At 41.7% G+C, this 23,331-nt stretch overlaps 1 protein-coding gene and 1 pseudogene across 1 annotated transcript; both read right to left on the bottom strand.

The window, feature by feature from the left end:
• Positions 1–5,846: 5,846 nt before the first annotated feature.
• LOC130203952 (5-hydroxytryptamine receptor 3A-like) lies at positions 5,847–10,764 on the bottom strand (annotated as a pseudogene).
• Positions 10,765–13,080: 2,316 nt separating this feature from the next.
• Positions 13,081–22,992, bottom strand: rnf157 (ring finger protein 157). Its single transcript, XM_056430417.1, has 10 exons — positions 22,989–22,992; positions 22,693–22,805; positions 22,368–22,600; positions 21,942–22,044; positions 21,657–21,765; positions 20,673–20,887; positions 20,517–20,570; positions 20,378–20,426; positions 17,278–17,388; positions 13,081–15,102 (listed from the first exon to the last, which is right to left on the bottom strand). The coding sequence occupies exons 1-10, from the start codon at positions 22,990–22,992 to the stop codon at positions 14,954–14,956; spliced, it is 1,140 nt and encodes a 379-aa protein (XP_056286392.1). The 3' UTR covers positions 13,081–14,953.
• Between the last annotated feature and the right edge of the window lie 339 nt (positions 22,993–23,331).

Below are 23,331 nucleotides of genomic sequence, written 5' to 3'. Positions count from 1 at the left end.
ACTTGCTCTTCTATCAATCTTTTCTCTCCTCCTTCTCTTCCTCTATATCTGCAGCCAAAAGCTCGTTCTACCTGACCAAAATTCTGTCTTCCTTCTCTAACCCTAAAAAACTCTTCTCTATCTTTTCCAACCTCCTTGATCCCCCCTGTCCCCCTCCTCCTTCCACCCTTTTGCCGAGCCACTTTGTCGACTACTTTACAAACAAGATAGACGACATACGCTCCTCCTTTACAAATCCATCTTCTATCACCTCACCAACACTAACTTCTTCATCCCCCTCTCTTTCCTCTTTCACCCCCCTGTCTCCCAATCAAGTTCTTAGCTTGGTGACCTCCGCTGACCGACCACCTGCGCCCTTGACTCCGTCCCGTCTCCCATTCTCCAGGCTATTGCTCCTGACCTTCTGACCTTCCTCACCCATCTTATTAACAGCTCCCTCTCAACTGGCTGTTTCCCTAACTCTCTGAAGGAGGCGAGAGTCAACCCTCTCCTGAAGAAACCCACGCTCGACCCATCTGAAGTCAGCAACTACAGACCGGTCTCTCTTCTTCCTTTTCTCTCCAAAACTCTGGAGCGAGCTATCTTGAGCCAAGTGTCCTCCTATCTCCACAGTAACAACCTTCTTGACCCTCACCAGTCTGGATTCAAGGCCTCTCAACAGAGACTGCCCTCCTTGCTGTCTCTGAGCAGCTTCACACTGCTAGAGCAGCCTCTCTCTCCTCTGTCCTTATCCTTCTAGACCTTTCTGCAGCATTTGACACCGTGAACCACCAGATCCTTATCTCTTCTCTTCAGGAACTGGGGATCTCAGGCACTGCACTCGTGCTTTTCTCTTCCTACCTTAACGACCGCACTTACCGGGTAACTTGGAGAGGATCTGTGGCTGATCCTTGTCCTCTCACTACTGGGGTTCCTCAAGGCTCCGTCCTGGGTCCCCTGCTCTTCTCTCTGTACACAAATTCTCTTGGCTCTGTCATTCATTCGCATGGCTTCTCCTACCATAGCTATGCTGATGACACCCAACTGATCTTCTCGTTTCCACCGGCCGAAACACGGGTGGCGGCGCGAATCTCTGCCTGTCTGACCGACATCTCTCAGTGGATGTCTGCTCACCACCTGAAGATCAACCCTGACAAGACTGAGCTACTATTCCTTCCAGGGAAAGGCTCCCCCACCCATGACCTGACTACCACCTTCAACAGCTCTGTGTTGGCCCCTACCCTGACTGCCAGGAACCTCGGGGTGACACTCGACAGTCAACTCTCCCTGACAGCCAACATCGCTGCGACGACGCGTTCCTGTAGGTACATGCTGCACAACATCAGGAGAATACGGCCTCTTCTTACTCAGAAGGCGGCACAGGTTCTGGTCCAGGCTCTGGTCATTTCACGCCTTGACTACTGCAACTCCCTCCTGGCAGGTCTACCTGCTGAGGCCATCTGACCTCTGCAGCTCATCCAGAATGCAGTAGCTCGACTGGTCTTCAGTCTCCCGAAATTCACCCACACCACTCCGCTCCTTCGATCTCTTCACTGGTTACCGGTGGCTGCCCGCATCCGCTTCAAAACATTGGTTCTGGCGTACCGTGCTCTAAACGGATCGGGCCCCGTCTACACCCGGGATATGGTCACACCGTACACCCCGGCACGTTCGCTCCGCTCGGCAACAGCCAACCGACTTGTGACTCCTGCACCTCGAGCTAATCACTCGAAATCCAGACTGTTTGCTGTCCTGGCTCCTCAGTGGTGGAACGAGCTCCCCACTGACATCAGGACAGCAGAAAGTCTCTACATCTTCCGCCAGAGACTGAAAACACATCTTTTCCGACTATATCTGGATTAAAACACAGAGTTGCATTTCAGTGGCACTGGGATGGCACTTATTGTGGTGCTTTTGTGGTTTGACTGAGTTGAAGAAGTGTTGCTTCCTGTGTTCTTGTTGTTCTTGGTTTGTACTCTATGTTGAATGCACTTATTGTAAGTCGTTCTCTAGACGGTCGGAAGGTTACAAGACAGTTCCCTATCAGCTACTTTGCTGTTAGTCTGTGGCGTAATATTCTGGTCGGCCCTACGATCGTAGCTTCAATTTACTGCTTAGACTTATTGCCATTAAATATTATTAACCGTATCTATCGGATTCAGATTCTCATTTTTTATCGAGCATGGGACCTCCAGTTTGACACACCACAATACACCCCTGCTATGCCCTTCTGCCTTTTTTTATTTTATGCATATTTTTTGTTAACTTCTCATCTTAAGTAGATTATTATTGTTGTATTTAACCTTTACATTATTTGTTGGACCATGGTATTAATAAAAGAACTACAGGATAGTAAGAGCTGAACTGTTGCTTCATTTATCCAATTTCCACTACCATGAAAAAAGTGGGCTGGTCTTGAGCCTGAAATTCCCGGGCTGAAAAGTGGCCCCACTCCGGCCCTGGTCTGAGAGCCAGACAGTGGTCACTCCCACACATTCAAAAAAACGATTCAAGCCCTTCTTAGAGGTGACACATTTAAATATAGTTTGATACATTTAAATAAATCGATTACAAAACGAAGATATTTATATTGAATGGGTGTAACACAAAATGTATGAATACTTTCATTTATTAGATTTATTTAGGTTAGATGGTGTGCATATCAACTCAAAATAAATGTGTTTCATTGAGGACTACCCTTTGCGCATGCGCCAGCTGAAAATCAGTTGTTTACATGAGGTGAAGACACTTTCAGGGCTGTACGGTGGTGTAGTGGCTAGCACTCTCGCCTCAAAGCCGTGGGTTCAATTCCCAGTCGGGGCATTCCTTCTGTGTAGAGTTTGCATATTTTGTTAGTTTATATTTTGAGTTGGACAAACACAAATTAATTTAATTCAATGAATATCGTTATTTTATTTGAGATGTATTTGATACAAATGAGTTGGACTAACTTAATTACATTTTATTGCACTGATGTGCTAAATTTGAGTTGGAGTTGCATATAATTATTGGATGGAAAACCTGCCAACAATTTAATTGAGTTCATCCAATGAGTCATTTCTTTGAGTGCAGTGGTCATAACATCATGTTTTCGTGGTCTTTTGGGGATCAATAAAAGGCTCGGAGGCCCCTGGTGCAGACCAAGTGGGCTGTAATGATGTTTGGTGGTAAAAGTCCAGTTACTGCAGCCAATGAACATGTTGCACCCAAGGTGGAAAATACATTCTCCAGTAAAACCTGAAACTGATCACAGATCGACAGACACTATGCTGTAATAACATGGTTTTATAATATGTCACACGCTATTGAGCTCGGTTAGCCTACTATTTAATGATCAATTTCAATAAATGTATGGATTAAATGTATATATGTAACGTATGTTATCCATGTATTGAATGTATATATGTAATGTATATGTAATCCATTTATGCTGTAACACAATAATTACCCAATTTGGGATGAATAAAGTACATCTAACCATCAAAAAGCATCGCATCAGAGTGTAAGGTTATTGGTGATATAGTGTTGTTAGATCAAACTGCATTGGCAAATGTAGTTTTTTGTTTTGTATTTATGAAGCTGCCATTAAAGTGAAACCATTACTTTGTCAGTTTGTATTTATTTTGTTTATCATCAACATTGATGTCACTCATACTATTAAGAAGAATGTAAGTAAAAGCCCACCGTCTTCAGAAAGTAGATCTCACCGAGACACAGACGGACTGTGTGGATCAGATCTGGTGAAGGAAGTGAGGGACAAACTGGAACTGAGAGAACCACTAAACCACTGGCTGGACATTTTTAATCCCTTGTTATATGAGGAATTGATGTTGGATGACTGAAAGCATAGGGGTCACTGCAGGGCAGCGCAGGCCGTCCATAAAGAAGTAGACAGTCAACACGAAACATCGCCCATTGGTTTGTGGACCGGTTTTAAGAGTTGAGTTTGTCTTCCTGTTCGTCCTCATTCATATTTGTGTTTCTTTGGATCCAGAAGTGACACAAGAGGGAGGAGCCAAGTACAGCGGGGACATTTTTAGGCGACCAAAGTGTAACAAATAACTTTCATGAACAGAAAACACTGAAATGGTTCAAATGAGGGTTAAACGATCCATCATCCAATTTGGTACTTAAACATTTGGTACAGTTTGGCTGAAGCTGTCAGTTTGCTAAAAGGCTTTGGTCAGGGTTTATATCACAACTATATTTACAGAATGTCTCCTGAATGTGTTGATCTATTGCCCCAGCGTTGGGTGGAAGTGTGTAGATATGATGTCAAAGTAACAAAAGACGATGTGCCACTTGGCCAATGGGTAGCACTCTCACGATAAATACATGAATCTGTGTGTGTGTGTGTGTGTGTGTGTGTGTGTGTGTGTGTGTGTGTGTGTGTGTGTGTGTGTGTGTGTGTGCGTGTCATCTCAAGAAGACATCTGCTGTGTCAAATCCAACAACAGGCTTAAACCCACAGTCTCCATCTGGGGAGACGGACTATCGTAAAGCGGTCCACGTTGTTGTCCTCTGTTAAGGATTCACAGGATTCATTACTCGAGAGACTTAAAGTTGAAACAGTGCGTTAACATGAACTAAAACATTTCAGAGCACAAAAGTAGTAATTTGAAAATACCGAATTCAAGAGTTTGAAATGAGTTTTGTTGAGAAAATACTGTTTGGAGATATGTTCAAGTAATCTAAGAATGTATAATCCGAGAGCACAAATTATGAAATTCACAAAACTGACGGTGTTTAAATTATACATTAATTAAGTACATTTCAAAACTAAATTTACTTTGACATTTCTTCCTGTTAATTTGCACGACTGCAATTTAAGAGCAAACCCGAGCACACGTTTTTTAATCTGGAAAAGTACACTACAATACATTTAGGTGATAACGGATGAGATCAGATCATGTGACACTCACAGATTATGAGGGATGATCAATCCTTCTGTGTCCTGATGCACGAACACCCACAAAATATGTTCATGTCATATTTGCACAACGTTGAAGCGACACGTTATTTCACATTAATCATGAACTGAAAGAATAGAGGATGAAGCTCCTCCTCAGGATGATGTTTGCTCATCATTTCTCTTGACAATAGTAGGAAGTCTTGTGTGTATTTTAATAAAGAAGGTAAATAAAGAAGTTATTCATCACAGTATAGGTATTGAATTAATTCATGTTGAAGAGCTATAGCTCGGAAACCTATCGACTTTGTCCGGCATGTCACCAGCTGTAAATCCAAATCAAACAAATGACATTTAACATATAAATGAGCTGCAGGTGGATTTTGTTTTCCTTAGCTCCAGGCAGAGCAGGATAATCAGATGGGTGCTGCATGGTTTTTGCATATCTTTTCACAAACTGCCATGAGACGTCTCATAAATGAAGAGGTCTGGTTACCAGAGCATTTCTCTAGAAACTGAAAAGAGTTCGCTGTTACATCATCGTTTGAGAAAGACTAATATTTCACAATTTAGCGCCACATTGGTGGGAGAGTCACATAAACCAAATTTCAAATTAATCCATTTAAAAATGCATGAGCTTGCATGCATCGCTGTATATTCTCACAATGTTCACAGGTTTTGATGTGTAGGCCGTATAGGCAGCTTTACCCTGTTTTTAAAATGTTATACAGGTTATTGAAGTGGATTATTCTTTTATCGATATGTTTAATTGCTGATTAATTATATTACATGTAGTTGATCATATTATTTATTGACACAAGTGTCACATTAGGGTTCCAGGTAATATAGAGCAATTAGATCTTTGCATTTGGAGGCAACATTTTGATTCACATTTTTTAGCACACCTTTGATCTCACTCCTGGAAAAGAAGGGGAATGTTAAAATACAAAGCTGGCCGTCAGAGAGCGGAGCACACCACCTAGTGGCGGGACAGCGCAACAGCCAGAGGACGCTGATGGGCTCAAATCTGAAAAGAAACTAAAAGAACTAAACAAAAAAAAGGTCCAGGTAGCAGCACAGTATGATGATGATGGCAAATAAAGAAGTTGCTTGTACAATGCGTCTGATTGAATTTGTCCACAACAACGATTGCATGATTAATACTGATGTAATTACTCACTTTTAAATGTTTTCCTTGCATCATCAGGATGAATATAATTAAAAGTGTGTTTTCTGTCAACTCTCCTGTGTTCCTCTGTGTTACAGGTTGTGGATCTTTTAATCTTTATTTAAAGTACTCTTCTTTTGATCATCTCAACATAAAAACCTCAAACTGAAACTGTTGGTTTTAGTCAAGGGTTTAATCAGCTGATTAAAGTAAATATATAATTAATACAATAATTCAATTGTTCTCCCTCAACTCCTTTGACAGAGTTGTTGTCCACCTTTGTTTCTTCTAGTATTGTTATACAGACACAAAGTGTTGTATTATATATTGAGTATGAGATAAAAGCCAAGAAACCAAAACAAATGTAGATGTTACAAGAGTATTGATTATTGTTAAACATCTAAATGTACTAGGAGTTACTGAGGCAGGCACATTCTGATGACAAAGTGCTGCATTTGTTTGAGGACAAGCATGAGATTAAAATACAAAATATTCTTCAGAAGACGTTCATGACTCATAAAGTTTGATAACAGCTGGACACGAGACCAGTGTACCAGAGTGGTCTCCTGGTATAAACATGCACTTAAATTATTGACAACAAATTATCGTAAAATGTTTTCAGTCGATTGAATGGTGTCAAACTTATATTAATAAAGACACAGTTACTGTATCATCTCTCTGGAGCCTGTTTAACAAACTGCATTGAGGATTTACTCACAGCTATTTGATCATAAACCGAAATATTGGACGAATTGGAACGTTGAACTGAAAACAAAGTTCAAGCTATGGTTTCACTTAATCCTTTAAGTCCTATTTGCTCAAACTTTAAATATATCCTGAATGTACATGAGATACATGAGACAGAAGTAATCCAGTTGCTCTGCTACATTTAGTGCTCCTAATAAGGGCATTTGTAAGACTCCGCGGCTTCTGAAGAAAAACAACCAAAACGACCAACGTTTCCTGTAAACATGGTTCAAACTAAATTGCATCTACTGTAATTCAATGTGGTGAAACATTAAAATGTGCCTGAGTGATGTGTGTGCACATGTTTTTGTCTCCTCTTGTTACTGAGTGCATCCACTGCAATACTGCCACAGTCCTCTTTCTGATGATGTGTTTATGACTGGACAATATCAGGTTATCAGATTGGTTTATAGTCCGAGTGATAGATGATCTGTGAGGTGAAAGTAGACTAAAACTAGACAGATCTGTTGGTCTGAGTGGAGGGAAATGATGTGAAATGTTACAGTGTAAGAGATATGCCGTCAGTGAGGTCAGCGTCTGTGATCAAGAGGAAAAGTGAAGGTTTGAACCGGAGACAGTAAAGTTTAATCTCCACAGAACGTGGCACGACTTCTAGATTCTCCAGTACGATTTCTACATTATGTGCTTATATAGAGGTTGCATAAAGGTAAACTCTACGGACTGAAGGCTGTTGACAACCTGCACACAGCAGGAGTAGACTGGGATTATTCATGCATCCAGTCAGGTGGACAAAATCCTCTTGTCTACGTTATCTACTTCTGTACAGGCCGAGTGATTAAGACTTTAAAGGGTTGAATCAGGACTTTTGGGGTAAGACGATGTAAATATGTTGATATGTTTTCCATGTTATCACGACAATGTTGACTGGAGTGTAATAAAATGTACTTAAGTGATAAAGATACATAATTTCTCCTGATTCATCTTTATAGAAATTAGTAGTCGGTTGCCATGACACCATTACAGAAGAGAAATCGCCGAACGAGAGAAAACTATATGTTAAACGTTTATGTTTGTTTTATGAAGTAAAACATCACGCCACACAGTCGAGTTTTCGTCTCTTCGGTGGACTTAAGTCACGTGCTTCATGTACATCGTGTTTAGTTTGTTTACATTGCAACACAAGTGCATTTAATTTTTTTCCTCCAGTAAAGAAATGTTTGGCAGATTTAAAATGTGCATAAAAACCTCTGTGTGATCGTAGTTAAATTATATATATATATATTTATATATATATATATATATGTGTGTGTATGTGTGTGTGTGTGTGTGCTTGTGTATCCACGTGTAGCTATTTGAGGTAAACTCTAAATCGAAGCCTGAAGGTATATTTTTAAAGCAACACTGCATACAAATTCAGTTAAAGCAAAAGGAATCATGGGGAAAGTGCTTGCTCTTAGTTTTAAACACATAAGAGAGTCAAACATCTTGTGATAGTGATATTTTATTTTAACCTGTAATGTCTGTACCTCTTGAGCCACCGGCAACAACTCATGAGCCTCATGAGACGCTTTGCTTACGCACAAACGGCGGGTTTGTCTCTCCTCTGAAAACACACAGCAGGTTTGTTGGAATATGATTCACAATTATGCTGCATGTAAAAACCACTGGAAACAATAGTCTGTGTGATTCTAATTTATTCCATGACCAAACATAAAAAAGATCCCCAGTTACAAGTTATCGAGAGTTAGGTTTCAAGGCCTCGATTACCTCAAGATTATAAACTTAAACTAAACCAAAAGCAGGAAAATTCCCCCAGACATTTCAATTCAAGGAGCTTCTGATAAGATCTGTTTCTCACCTGTGTTACGGTCCTTGACTCTGACTGTCTCTCGATTGACCTCCCTGTCGTCACTCAGGCTGAGCTGCTCCTGGGATTCAGAGTCTTTGTCCATGAGATATGTAACCAAGATCGTCTCCAGCAGGCTGAGCAAAAATCACGATGCAGTAGGTCGCTGGGAGGAGGAAACACACAATAAGTAGTTTTTGTTTCGACTGTTTGAATCATAATCCAGTGAGCAGGATGCCCCTTGAAGCGTGAGTCAGCACCTATGAGTGGAGTCTTGTTGGACATGGAGGGCAGGATGTCATTCAGGATGAGCAGCAGGACGGAGATGGCCAGCAGCACGGTGACCTTGAAGCCCAGCTTCTCTCCTCGATGGTCTGCGATGAAGAAGGAGGCGAGGGCCAGAATCAGGAAGAACAGGATGGGCAACAGGAAGTTGGTGACATGGAGGAGGGGCCTCCTCTTCATGGTGAACTAAGAAAATAGGTTCAAAGGTCAGACAAGGTCGACCAACATCATCGGGGGTTCAAGGCGTCAGGAGTAGTAATCCCATCCTCACTATACACCTGCTAGGCCTCTTAAATAACTTTTCCTACATGAGACTTTGATCCTTCTTATGGCAAACAGGCTGCATGGTAACCCATCAGACCATTTTCACATAGTTCTCAATATGCGGATGTCATATGGGTTTCAAACATTTAGATATATTGAAACAAATATACAGTATATAATTAATTGGGCTAATACGATAAATCACCCTCCATCAATACAATAATTAATTTGTTCTTGAATTACTTAATATGTATGTAATGTGTAATTTATAAAACGTTTTTTGATCCGAGAGCACAATGTATTTAAATCGATAATATTGTTCAAATTACATTTTGGTAATTTGCACACCCAAATAAAAAATTCAAGAGCACAAAATAAGTAACTAGCTGTCAGGACTGTACACCATGGCGCTGCCCGGGGGTGCTTTCCCCGCCTCCCCCCTCACCCTATTTGGGTCCTCACTCTATATACATATAGGTGTATATATACATACGTACAGTGTATACAAGATTTTCATACATTCTGTTGGCGAATGTGAAATTGTGGCTGGTGACGGACATTCGGAGGAACTCCCACTCTCCCTGACCCTTTATCAGCTCTTTGGAAAACTGGTTGACCCGAGACGAGTTGGAGAAAGGAAAGAGGCGGATCTCGTCGACTGAGGAGAGAGGGAGAAGGTTTGATTGAACGGAGGTGGTAACAACACCGATTCAGCCCAGACAGCCATGGACCACACAGTCGTACGCGACACTCACCACAGTGTATTGCAGATTCACAAGTGCTGACCACCTTCATTCCCTCTCCAGCAACCACCGTCCCATCATGGGTCACGGTACATGTACAGATTGTGAATGGAGTCATCCTTTTGTATCCTGAGACAAACACACACACACACACAATATGTTCATGTTGTATGTGTAAATCATTGAAACTACAAGATATTTCACAGTAATCATTAACTGAATGAATAGAAGATGGAGCACCTCCTGTTTTTGCGCATATCTTTGAATAAACTACAGTATCTGTGTGTGCGGCAGGCTCACATCTCATAGATGAAGAGCTCTTGTTTCCAGAGCATTTCCATAGGAACTGAAATCTGAGTGATTCCACAGAATTGAGCAGGATCCCATGAAATACGCTCATTGTTCCACATCTGAAATAAATTGATTACCAGAAAAAAAGAAGAGATAGTGAGATGTAGACAAAGTGTCACGGAGGAAACGAAGAATTATTTGCATTTAAATAATCAAAACTCACCATTATTACCCAGACAAAAGGAATAAAAGTTTGCGTTCTCTCAATCTGTGAATAAGCACACACACACACACACACGTCAGAACAGATCAACTGATTTGCAACATTTAGCAGGTGAATGATGCACCAACCCGATAATGCAGCACCTACCACAGCCAGGATGGCATAGAGGATGATGTCCAGCTGCACCACGGTGGGGTGTGTGTAGTCCAGAACGGGTCGGGTCATTTTGAACACACTGTTGTCTGCAGTCAGGTTCAAGTAGTCCACGACATCCTGGTAACTACACACTTCCTCAGAGAACGAGCCATCTCCATTAAAAAAGTTATGAGAAAGATGTTTTGTCTTAAAATGTCAAGAGAAAAATACGTTTCTTAGTTTGCCTGGCTGTAGTGTTTCTTCTTTCTTTTTATTAAATATTATAGTAATAGATTTGTATTATTTCATTTGTTTGCAATGTCTGTATGCTAATCCTTTGATTATATAACACATGCTCCATAACTGTAACTGATGGTAAATGATATTTTGTGTGAACAACTGGAGGTGTTTATTAGTTTGACATTTAAAATGTTGAGCGTATGAGAAAACCACACTAGATTCACTGGATTCGAAAGCCATGATATTGTAGACTAATCTTCTCCGTACATTCTTCAGATTGTCAATAAGATTGTTTGATAAAAGGGGGCTTCTGGATTTCTGATAATTTGTTGTTGTTTTTTCTTCTTTAAATGAAGCACTGTTTTAAAAACAGTATCAGAATAAACAGCAGCGTGAAGCAGGCAAACCAAAGAAGGCATGGCGTTGACCGTTTTTGGTTCAACCTTCGTGGCTCCGAGACAGCACGCACAGGATCCACATTCTCAAACAGATTATAAAACAGATATAAACACTGCTGGAATGATGGAAAACTCTACTGCAACTAAAGTCAACAAAACCTAAACATATTTCCAAGGTTCAAACACATTAACACACCTTAAACATGCTCACACATCACAAAGTCTCACCTGTGAAGATGATCAGGAGAAAAGTTAGGTGCATCATATCGACAGCTGTGTGTCTGTGTGTGTGTGTGTGTGTGTGTGTGTGTGTGTGTGTGTGTGTGTGTCTGTGTGTGTTAGAGCAGCTCTGTGTCGAGTGGGTGTCCCAGCTGTAAAACCAGACTGAATCTGTGAAGCTTTGATTTAAACTGATGAAGGCTGAATTAATGACCTCTGCCTGAAATGAGAAGCTCCTCCCACAAGTGGACTGCAGGAACTGACATCGTCATTGGTTAACAGGCCTCGGTTTCTCTCTGGAGTCAGAGGCAGATTGAAGGTAACAAATAACACAACTGAGGGAAAGGCAGGTGGGGAGCTTTCCTCCATCTGGAAGGAGACCTAATATGAATGTACTGCTCGCTTGCAGCAGATTTCGACACTAAAGGACAGCGGGTGTAAAACTGCAGTTACCAAACAGACACATGCAGGGCTAAACATCGCATGAGATCGTATAATTAAATTAAAGTGGAACTTGATCACAAAAGACGACGTGGTAATGACTTGATGGACAGCGTGAAAGCAGATGACTCATTGATGTATAAAGTCTCTCTTTGGACGGTAAGTAACTTTGTGCTGTTGCAGTTTCAATTCTGAGACAATGTTTGTACAATAGTTTTGTATTTTAGTGGACTTCTGTTCTCACACTGGAGTTTATGAACAACTAATCCTGATGTTCATACTCGTCGTCTTCGTTTGGTCGGATCCACAATCCATAGACCAAAGATATTCAAATGTATAATCATTTTTTTTATTGGACTTTTAATCAGCGAACAATCAGTAATAAAATGAATCAACAATTAAATTGAGTAAACAAGTAGTTTACTTCTTAAAGGAGTGTGAAATGTATTGTTTGACATTGGTGCCCTGGGTGGAAAAGTGACACAAGAGAGAAAGAACAACTAAAAGGTAAACTGGGAGTCTGTGAAGAAATCTGGGGAAACAAATGACAGTTTCTACGATGTTTAGTGGGAAGTTAAAAGATGTCCTGATTGATTTGTGTTCCTGCTGCAGCCCAACGCCACACGGATAAGAGCCGTCCACAAAACAATGAGCTGAAAGATGATAAAACACTTCGTAAAGGGATCATTCTCTGTGGCTTGACTTTAAGACACAGTAAATTGATCTTTTGTTAACGTGAATATATTGATTGGTGCACTTTTAAAATAATATGAAACATTCTTGCTTTGTTTTTTTGTTTTATTTCTTGGTTTTGTTTCTTTATTGTAAATTGTTGACAGTGTTTTAAATAATGTGTATGGAGACAGGGCTTGCCACATTTTGCTGCTTGCATATAAGATGCTTAAAAAATAATACAAAATAACTATTTTGTCAAATGCAAATAATGCAGACAGATATTTGAACTTTTTTTGTGGGAAAGATGGTTATTTCCAGGCATAAGGAGTTATTTACATGAGGGGCAGGGAAAAAAATTGAACTCTGTGGTGGGGAAAAGCTGCAGAGCAGAGTCCAAAAAATGATTGTATGAAGCAGCGAGGAGAATTTCATTTCGGTGACCATGTTAGGAAACATCTCGGAGCCGTGCTTCATCTTCAGCCACTTGAACCGAACATAACCCTCACTGAGTAATGAGTCTTTCCCATTTTAAGTAAACATCACATCACTCTTAGGATTTAGTTGCAAAAACTTTATTGTCCTTATGATGTTTTTCTTTGACACGTTCACCCTTAGTTATAGAAAAGTGGGGGTCTTGCTGCAGATTCAGGACCCACTTCTTTGATCCCATTCTGAGACTGGTGCCGGAGAACGGCTAAATCTACACATGTGGACTGTGATCACATCTGTTTGCAGCTTGGATATAGAAGTGCAGTCCTTGACCGTAACAGCTCAGGTCAAGGGAATAGGGAGCCAGCCACCGATATATAACACTTCAGATGGATATGATCCGGCTTATTGTGTATGCAATGATCCATCAAGTATTCTACAGAAGGGTACAGGCTGACCTAGACTAACATGCTTACTCTACAATCGCCTCATGCTCCGCAAAGTGTGTCGTCTAGGAAACAGAGAATAGGGCATTAAATGTTGATGTCGGCCCTTTTCAGTTTTTGTTATGTGTGTGTGCAAGTGTGTCAAACTTTTCATCATTTTCATTCACATTCTAGTAAACAACACAGCGTTTTGCAACAAATTAAACAACAGAGAACAACGGGTGAGATATGCATTAAAGTCATACAAAACCAAAACAACAAGAAGCTTCACATACGAGGAGAAAAGGGCTCGTTGAGGTGAAATTAATATGAAGATGAACAAAATGCCAACTAACCGCATTATGGCCTAAATCTCACGTTTAGGGGTTCAAAGTATACGTATGTTTTTCTCACAAAAGAAATGGCAACATTTTGATTAAAAAAATAACAATTAAACACATTGAAATGTTTGGATTTTAATGCAACAGGCGAGTGGAAACACAGTTTTTGTGTGACCTGCATATGAGCCTCCTCCTGCAGGAGACCCAGCTTCAGCATCTGTATTGCTTGGTTGTACTTGTTGGTTTCGAGTTGCAATACGCTAATACTGACATGCTAAGATGGAGCTGCAGAAGGAGAGGGTGGCATGGCGTGGCGTGTGTGTGTGTGTGTGTGTGTGTGTGTGTGTGTGTGTGTGTGTGTGTGAGTTTGGAGAACCAGTTTAGAGTTAAAAGTTCATGTTTCATTCCAGTATAGATGACAATTTAATTGTCCCATATTGTTTCCTTTCTAAATGATCCACGTTCATCGTGCTACATTCTGTGTGAGGAAGTATATTTTTGTTGTCGTCGTCAGTCCTTTTCTGTTTATTTTGGACAGTATTTGTTCCAGTATCGTCCACCGCTTCTGTGTTCACGTTCAGCAGATGTTTTTTGAAAATCATGAGAGGAAAACATCAACAGAGGTCAAAAGCTGCATGCGAAGTTGAGGAGGGAGCTCCCTGATCCAAAGAGAGGAGTCCGCAGGTGTTCACTAAAGGTAAGGTAGTCCGGTGTGGCTGACTTTTAAATAGTGTACGAACACTCGTTCATCACACAGTTTATAAGAGAGAAGAAGAAGGACATTAGTAATAAATCAGATTGCCCATCACAGTAGCCCCTGACTGTTGAGCTGGTTATAGAGGAGAGGAGAGGAAAGGAAAAGAGCAGCAGGTATTTTTCTAAAGATAGTGTCACAAGACACAGATCTCATTTGTTAGACCTACATGTAATAAATATTAACGTAGCAGAAGGCTAATAAAGCCCACAAGTCACAGACAAAACAAACAACTCCTGTGAGATAAAAGTGCACAGACGACATGTGATCCCCCTCTGTTCCTCTTCCCTCCTCTTCCTGTGAGTTTCAGCAACAACAAATGGCGACAGATGGAGTAGGGGAAGGGCGGGGGGGGGGGGGTCCCTGCTCAGTGAGGACAGTATCCAGCGATGCAGCACTATGGCAGGGTGAGAAGAAGAAGAAGAAGAAGAGCTGGACGGAGAAGGCTGTGTGTTTTGGTGTGTGTTTGTTTTGAGTGTGTTACACAATGAGTGGTCCGCGGCGGGGATGCTTCGGACTCTGGCCGTCCCTGTTCTCAGGCCCCTGCTCCTCCAGGTTGATGTTGATGGTGAAGGTGTGGGGGGGGAGGGGCTCCACAACAGGCATGTAGCCTCCGAGGTACATCCGACCTGAAGGAGAGAAGAAGACGGAGAGAGAGAGAGAAAGAGCAGAGGGTTATGTTGCGAAACCTCAAACCTCTTGAGGACACAGTTGTATTTCCTCGGTGTAAATGAATGTCACAGCTACAAGAGAGCAGAGTACTGACTCACTCTTTATGTACGAAATGTATCTACACGGTTTTCCACCTAACTGTAGAATCAGCGACACAAACTGTCTCTCTTCATGCGCAAAACTCATCTGTAAATATTTACATGAGAGTGGTGGAAGACAACACACATTATTTCACGTTTTCTTTTGCATGTTTTTGGTCAGACCGTGGTGGGCTCAAACACTGCTCTCAAAGTAGAATCAATATATCAAACCATTGTTTAATTTGCACTCACCCTATCTGTCAACATATGTGTCACAAAAAGCGGTTTTGAGTCTCCCGCTCTCTTCTCATGCTGTAAAACACTCAAATATTTGATTACTCATCCTGGAGTCTGGTTTGGAGACCAGCAGCTCAGACACTCTTGACGTGTTCCTTTGCAGAGGACATGATTCTCTCTCTTAAACTACACAGCACTTGGTTGAATTAGTATTCGATATCATAATAATTTTGGCCCAAGATAATAAACCTTTGCACACCAAGCCTTACAATGCAGTCCTCGTGGCCTGTGATACGGTTCATTTCAGTGAGAAGCAACTGAAAGCCTCGCCAACCGACAACATGGAACATCGAACTCACAGTGAACAAGTCGATATCCACCAAGGACTGAAATTAATTATTGATAGGCCTCGACCAGAGAACTTCAAAGTGATATCAGCAATGAGAGATACCTAACTTGACTATGACTGTGCAAATTGAAAGTATGATCAAATACAATGAAAGCTATATTAAGATAAATGCTGTACAAAAAGAGCGAGGACAAAGCAATCGTCACATTTTTAAAGATATTTAGATATAACTGTACTTACTGTATGTATGTGGGTAAACATCGAGAATCAAACTGAATCACGGCAAACAGATATGGTTCATGCAAACTACACAATACACGACTCTGATGTCTGACCTACCATCTAACCATAACTCCATCCCTAGTCCTCAATGTGCACTGGGCACGACTCCTCATCTGTCCATCCGAAAGAAGGCGAAAGAAGGAAGAGAGGAGAAAGAAAGCGGAGAGGGGTCGGGAGGAAAATGTCCAGGAAGAGACGTGAAAAAAGATGTGAAGAATGACGAAGGGGTAAAGAGAGAAACAGAGAGATAACAGAACACTTTTACGACACAGAAAGAGAAAACATGTCACACCATCCACCATAAAAGACCAAAGAGGTGACGTGAGGTTCAAGGTGATGATGATAAATCAGGGTTTTAGTGGCTGAGAGCTACAAGAAGGATGCAGAGCTTAGCAAGCGAGTTTGAACCCACAATATTTATTAAAATCGACACTTGAGTAAATAAAGGAAATCTAAAACTAAATCGACACCTTTAGCTCTCATCACAGGGACCAGCTCCGTGATACAAAGCGAGGAGGATGTTTAGGAAAGGACGGGAGGGAAGGTGGAAGGGTGTGAGAATGAGTTGCAGGTGTTTGGCGAAGCGGCTTGGAGCTGGCAGACGCGAAACATGAACTTCAAACTCTGGGATGGACCAGACTCTTTTTGTCTCACACTCATACAAACAGAAAGCACAGCATGCGGAAAGCGCTCGTCAGACACACACACACACACACACACACACACACACACACACACACACACACACACACACACACACACACACACACACACACACACACACACATGCTCAAACACCAGGGCTTCAGGTAAAGGAGGAGAGGGGGCAGAGAGTGCACGGCTAACCGGTACTGAAACAAAGCAATGAAGCAGCAGAACAACACCAAAGTGTCGGGATGAAGAGAAGAAGGAAGGCTCCAGATCTTCATGCCGGGCATAATTGCTACAAAACTTTCCTCTTTGATCACTAACTGTGACTAAATTTAACATCTAATTAGTTTTTCTTGTTTCCGTCGGGCTTTAGTGTGCATGCATGTTAGCATAGCAAGCACCCTGTCTCTCATCTTCCTCACATCTCCTCCCCTCCTCCATCTCTCCTCACCTCACCCACCCTCTCTACTCCCCTCACTCTCCCGCCCAGTCCTCAGCTCTCATCGGTCCATGTTCGGGAGGTTGCCACTCACCGGCGAATCGGCTGTCGGTAGCCTGCTCATTATCCAACCCCAAAGAGGGCGTGTCACAGAGGGCGACGCCCTGATTGTTATTGGCCAACTCTGGACACCTGCTCCGCCCACCTGCAAGCGAGGGCAAAGGTCAAACAAGAGCAGCCAGGCACAGCAGGGGGGGGAGTGGGACAGGCATGGTGTGGGAGGGAGGGGGCAGGGTGTCAGAGGCGGAGGGGTGAGTTTGGCCATGCTTGAACGGCGTAAATAAAATAATAAATGAGGATTCTTCTGCATTTTTTCATGTATCTGACTCAGACGTGGGATTTAAAAGGACACCAAAATCAAGGGATTCGCTCTGATGCTCGCCGTCTTTATAAGACTTTCTGGAAGGTGAAATGTGCGTGTGTGTATGTCTGAGACACAAAGAATCCTGGTGTTTTCAATTTCGTCTGAAGCTTCATGAATTCTAACAAATTTATAATATTCCATAATCCAGTTGAGTGATCATGTGATGTGATTATTGCTCATTTTTCACAATTTAATTAGACAGGAAGACAAAATGCTAAGTGTTCACAGAAAAGAGAAGAAAAACAAGCGACGCTCACCTTGCCCTCTAGTTTACTATCAATATAGCGGGAGAGATTTCTGTCTCTTCTAAGAACTGGGATTTTGGGGATTTTTTTCAGTTGTACATAGATGTATTAGTAAATTTTTTTTTAATGTGTAAAGGTGGCAAATCATACTGATACCCTTTATATTCACATTTATTTTAATATAGTATAATATCATAGAGTAAAATATCATATAAACATATATCACGATGTTTTTATAAATGTGACCTCCTGTTATTTTTAAATATTTGATATACTCAGATTTACCACTTTAAAAGTTAGCCTTAATTGTCAAAACTAGTCACACTGTAAATTGAAATAATATATAAATCATAAATCATTTAATGTTTGTGTATATGTTAAAATAATCTGCCATGTTGTCTTAATGCCACTCTTGCTCTCTCTCTCTTAGCTCATGACTCAACACAGTGCTGATACTAAAGCACGACACACTGGAGCCAAAGAGCTTCTAAATTTAGCTTTGATTTCCTCATTAATTAAGATGAGACAGAAAATATTAACCCGAGTGTCTGCATGAGCATTTTTATGCCCTCTCCAGAATGGCAAGATAACAGATGCTGACATGTTTAATTAAGTCCCTCATGCCTGTGTGTGTGTATGTGTGTGTGTGTGTGTGTGTGTGTGTGTGTGTGTTAATGAGGAAGAGGATGACTGGATGATTGGCAGCCCAGCACAGAGACACAGACAGGGCACATACAGAAGCTGTCTGGCGGCAGATGCAAACATAACATCCTGCAGCGCGTGTGCACATTCACAGTCTGTCAGGCAGCACAGGTGGCAGCATTGGTCTCCTAAAGAACTGAAAGGTCATTCGGTAACTCCGGTACACGGGTAGATTGTTTCAGTCTGGCCCCAGGTGTTTCGCACACACACACTAATTTACATATACAAGTTTAAAACTGTTGTTTAATGAAGGTGACCTTATTGTTTTTGCTTCAAGCCTCTCTCGTGATTAACTCACACTCTCTGTACACCACAACACTTTCCCTCTTTCTCTCTTTCTCATACTCACACACACAGACACACACACTTACACAAACACACACAGATGAAGCATGAAGAAGCTTGCCCTTCATGATGCAGCAGCAGCAAAATAAAAGATGCATTTTAGCACATAAACATGGAAATGATAAAACTCATAGACATATTTTAAAGCACACACACACATGTAAACACAAATATTCATTCAATGGTGCAAATCATGCAAATGCAAGCCTGTGTGCAGCAGAACCTCATCTAGACAACACAGGATGCCTGTACGTTCTCATGTCCTGTTGCGAATGAAGGGCGCTCCAGTCGATTGGAATATGTTGATATTTTTGGCTAATTACGTGATGACCGGTATTTAAAACTCAGTGATAAAGAAACACTGATTGTAAAACATGAGAATAATATAAATAAAAGACACTGAAATAGACTTTCCCCCATCTGATCTGTCAGCTGTGTGACAGGAGTTACAAATATCCAGCAGTTACAAATAAAATAAGTCAAATATTCACTCTCTTTTAGTTCTGTTTTGGATCCGTACCAACTCTGGACTTTAGCCGCGAAATGCTCCACTATGTTCACCCGCTGCCCGCTGGCCTCCAACTGTGTCTGCTGTTTGGTACTGAGCCGGTTTTTACTGCTTTATTTCTGAAAACATTCATTTGAGCCCTCAGCTGAGCAATGAGCTGAAACTCATTATAAAGTTGCATATAGCAGAGAGGAGCTGCAGATTGTGGGTCTTTTGTCCTTTTTGCTTATCTGATGAATTTGGAGGAACTATTGAAACAGGTTTTGTTGTTATGACATATCGGTCTAGAAATACAGACTTTGGAGGATCCAGACCGTGCATTGTTACACAGTCTGAGACAGAACGTTTTACTGTTTATCCTTTTACAAAATAAAAGACGAGGACTGTTTTCTGTCTCCGGTGGGATTTGCCTGTGAGGTAATAGAGGCGACGCAGAACTTCAAAGTTCTCTTCTTAACTAAAGCCGGAGTCTTTTTGGATGAAACAGTGATCTTTGATCAGTGTTAGAATCCGATTCGAGGAGCTAGTTTTTTCTAGGTCCAGTTCAGTTCTGTGACCACAGAGGAAGACTACAGTGGGACAACCAGTGACAACTGGTCCTGGAATTGTTGAGTCATTTCAGTATTTTATTAGGTCGGTCTTGAGAGCCTAGCCTTCACTGTGGAGTAGACGGAGGTTCTAGTGCACACATGCTGTTTGATAAGCCATACACTCCAGTGCAGATAGTGCATGTTGCAATGGTTTCAGCCAGCATGACATGCATTTTGAAAGGGACTGCCCCATCTAGAGGACAATATCTGACAAAGGATCCTTTTACTGGAAAGGGTTGTCGTTACTCAGCCATGATTCTAAAAAGTTTACAGAAAGCAATGAAAAGGTGTATTTATTTTCCACACAGCCAAAGAGCAACACAATGCAAAGGGGGGAGAGAGGTCAGGGGTGAAAGGTGAAGGATGTACACCATAGTTACCTTTCCCATTCGACGGGCAGGAGCAGTCCTCTTCAGTGATGTCGTTTCCCTGGAGAAAACAGGAAAGAAGCTTTTAAAGACTTGATACAAGTTAAAGATACATACAAATTGAGTATGAGGAGGAAGGTGAGTTGCTGACCTCTGAGTCCTGCTCCTTGACTGCCACTGAGTACTTTGGCTCCTGGGAAAACTCCTGAATGAAAGAAAAGGTCCAAAAGGGAGACAGTCCAACCTATTTATTTTAACATTTCTGGATCTTAAAGCCAATTTTCTCATCCATCCCCAGATTCCTCACCCCGTCTTGCTGCGATGGTCCCCGGCTCTCCATGGGGGCATCTTGGTTCTCCTCGCCCTCAGCAACTCCCCCCTCGTCCCCCCCGGGCTCGCCTTCAGCCCCAGCCAGGTAGGACCCTGACATGGAGGACATGGTGTCAGTGCTGATGTGGGAGTGCTGCGAGTGGGACGAGTCCAAGGACATCACTGACTGGACCAGGCTGTTGCTCACTGGGTCTGACAGACAGACGGAGACACACATCACGGTCGGGCTCCGGGTCGGAGGACTTTTTATTACCTGGTTGCCGCGTGGGAGACCTCCAACATTTGTAGGAGTAGTCCCTACTCTCACAGAATTAGCAACAGCAGAACACACATACAGCAGATGATCGCCCTTTCTGAATAGTGGGCAAAGAAGAAATGTTTTTTCTATTGTCTCGTTATCAAATTACAGGAATAGTTATACATTATAGGCTGATAAACTTTCTTTTAGGGAATAAAATCGCTAACACTCCTGTGTCTGTGCACGTTGCAGTAAGTACGGAGCCAGATTCTGGAGGTTGGTCGCTTAGCATGAACCTACCTCTGAGGCTCATTAACTAACATGCTGTATCTTGTTTGTGTATTTAGCTGAGAGTATCCCATCTTCTTTATTCCAGACCTTAGACAGGTGGAAGAGGAGCTTTGTAGAAAAGAATAAACATGTTTGAAGTGATCATTTCACAGAGCCTTTCATTCCAGTTGGAACAACAGTCCTCTCTTCCTGTTTTGGGTCAAAAAGCCATCCAGGTTCTGGTGGTTTAAGTTTCTGATTTATTTATGTTAAAATGATCCATGCAGCAGAATGAGTTGTTTTAGCCTCTCCCGGTCGCATCCTAAAAATATTTTTCTGAAACTAATTTTGACATTTTGGCTGGTTCCCACTGCTTCAAAGGGCTGTTTGAAGGTTTTTGACTTGGTTAGAATTAGCTTTAGGTTAGGTAGAGAAAGACAAACATGTTTGCACCTTCAGGGGAGGTGATGGTGGAGGAGAGCGGGGTCCCCGTGCAGGACGACTGGTCGATGGCTCCAGACGAGGAAAGAGTCAGGTTCTCGCTGTCTGGAGTCACTCCACTCTGTAAAACAACACAGAGTTAAGAGAAGCGCTCACAACACCACATGTTCCCCAAACACACATCCACAACCTTTAGAAGTTTAAATGTATCCGAACAATAATGTATTTTGTGTTGTTCTACAAGCACACAAGCACAAGCACACACACACACACACACACACACACACACAAACACACCTCCTGCTGGTCCACGGTGGGTTTGTGGCGGTCGGCCTCAGATTCACTGCAAGACTTCTCATCCTCCTCCTCGGGAAGAACAGAGGAATTCTGGGAGAGTGACCTAAGATGAACAACATAATGGATAAGCTTCAGACCAAAGTAACAGTGAGTGGGTTGGATGTAAAAACACAGAAAAGAACAATTAAAAAACACCATCTGTACGTTAACTATAAGTTTGAAATCTAGTTCAAATCTTACTTCAGCATTTAAATATTCAAGGTATTTTTTTGCTAAGAACAAATAAACACAAAGTAGCACTAAATACATCTTCATTGACACAAGTGACAGAAGGGGAGACAACAGTACATTGATTTTTTTTTATATATTCCTGTGTCCCAAAGACATCTGTTTCCCAGACAAACATTAACTGTTACTAACACTCACTTTGAACCACTCTTCTTGAGTTTGAGTCCCTCACTGGAGTTGGACTGGTCTAGAGGGGAGATGGAGCGATCCGGTGCCGGGTGAGGCTCACTGCTGTACGGGGGCAGCACTCCAGAAACGTGGCTGGGGCCAGAGTTGAGAGGAGGAGGATTCACCGAGGAGGTGCTGAGGGGGCCGTTCAAGGCCTCCAGGAGAGACACCACCTCGTATCCTGGAGGGATGTGCTCCGACGCCTGCAAATGAGGGGATAAAACCCTGTTAAATTTGACTGGGAATGATCATTATCTGGTAGTTACTGTTTCTTTCAGGGTCAGCTTAGTCTCACCGAGTGTTCCTCCGAGTCAGAGGTCTGTGAAGTGATGACGGGGTTGAAGCTGGTAGGTGACAGAGGACTGAGCTTCTTCCTCATGGCTCGGATCTGCAGCAGAGCTCTGAACGCTGAAAGAAGGGGAAAAAATGTCAATATAGATTGTTTAAAATAATTTGTATATCAAATAATAAAAATTAATGACAATGGCATTTACATGGACGTATTTTGAGGGCACAATTAATAAACAGGCCAATGAGCCCGAAAGTGCTGTAAAATAAAGGGCACAAGTCTAAACAATACAGGGTTCATACACATGTTGACCTATGGATTTAAATGACTCTTCCATGACTTTAAACCAAATTTCCATGACCAAACATTTTGTAAAATCTCAGTGTATAGACGAGTACACCTTAGATGACACAAATGAATGAGAGACAATAGTTTGATTAAAAGAATAAATATTTATATAAATGTTTATTCTTTTAATAAAACTGCGGAGATTAACATATGAATAAAAACTTTTGGAAATAAAAAATATAAACTTTTCCAGGCCTGGAAATAACCATTTATAAAATCCATGACTTTTCCAGGTTTTCCATGACCGTAGAGACCCTGACTTTAGTTCAGTAGTTTTTCTCTGGTGCAGGGGTCAGT

Source organism: Pseudoliparis swirei, chromosome 13 (assembly GCF_029220125.1).
Source record: "Pseudoliparis swirei isolate HS2019 ecotype Mariana Trench chromosome 13, NWPU_hadal_v1, whole genome shotgun sequence".
NCBI classification, from domain to species: domain Eukaryota; kingdom Metazoa; phylum Chordata; class Actinopteri; order Perciformes; family Liparidae; genus Pseudoliparis; species Pseudoliparis swirei.
This window is presented reverse-complemented; position numbering and strand designations above follow the sequence as displayed.

What these genes read in the sequence shown, in the direction of transcription:
- rnf157 (XM_056430417.1), bottom strand. An exon ending in CTGACTCGGAGGAACACTCG is followed by an intron (nt 22,601 to 22,692) that starts GTGAGACTAAGC and finishes CCTCATTTGCAG; the next exon opens with GCGTCGGAGCACATCCCTCC. An exon ending in TCAAGGAGCAGGACTCAGAG is followed by an intron (nt 20,427 to 20,516) that starts GTCAGCAACTCA and finishes TGTTTTCTCCAG; the next exon opens with GGAAACGACATCACTGAAGA.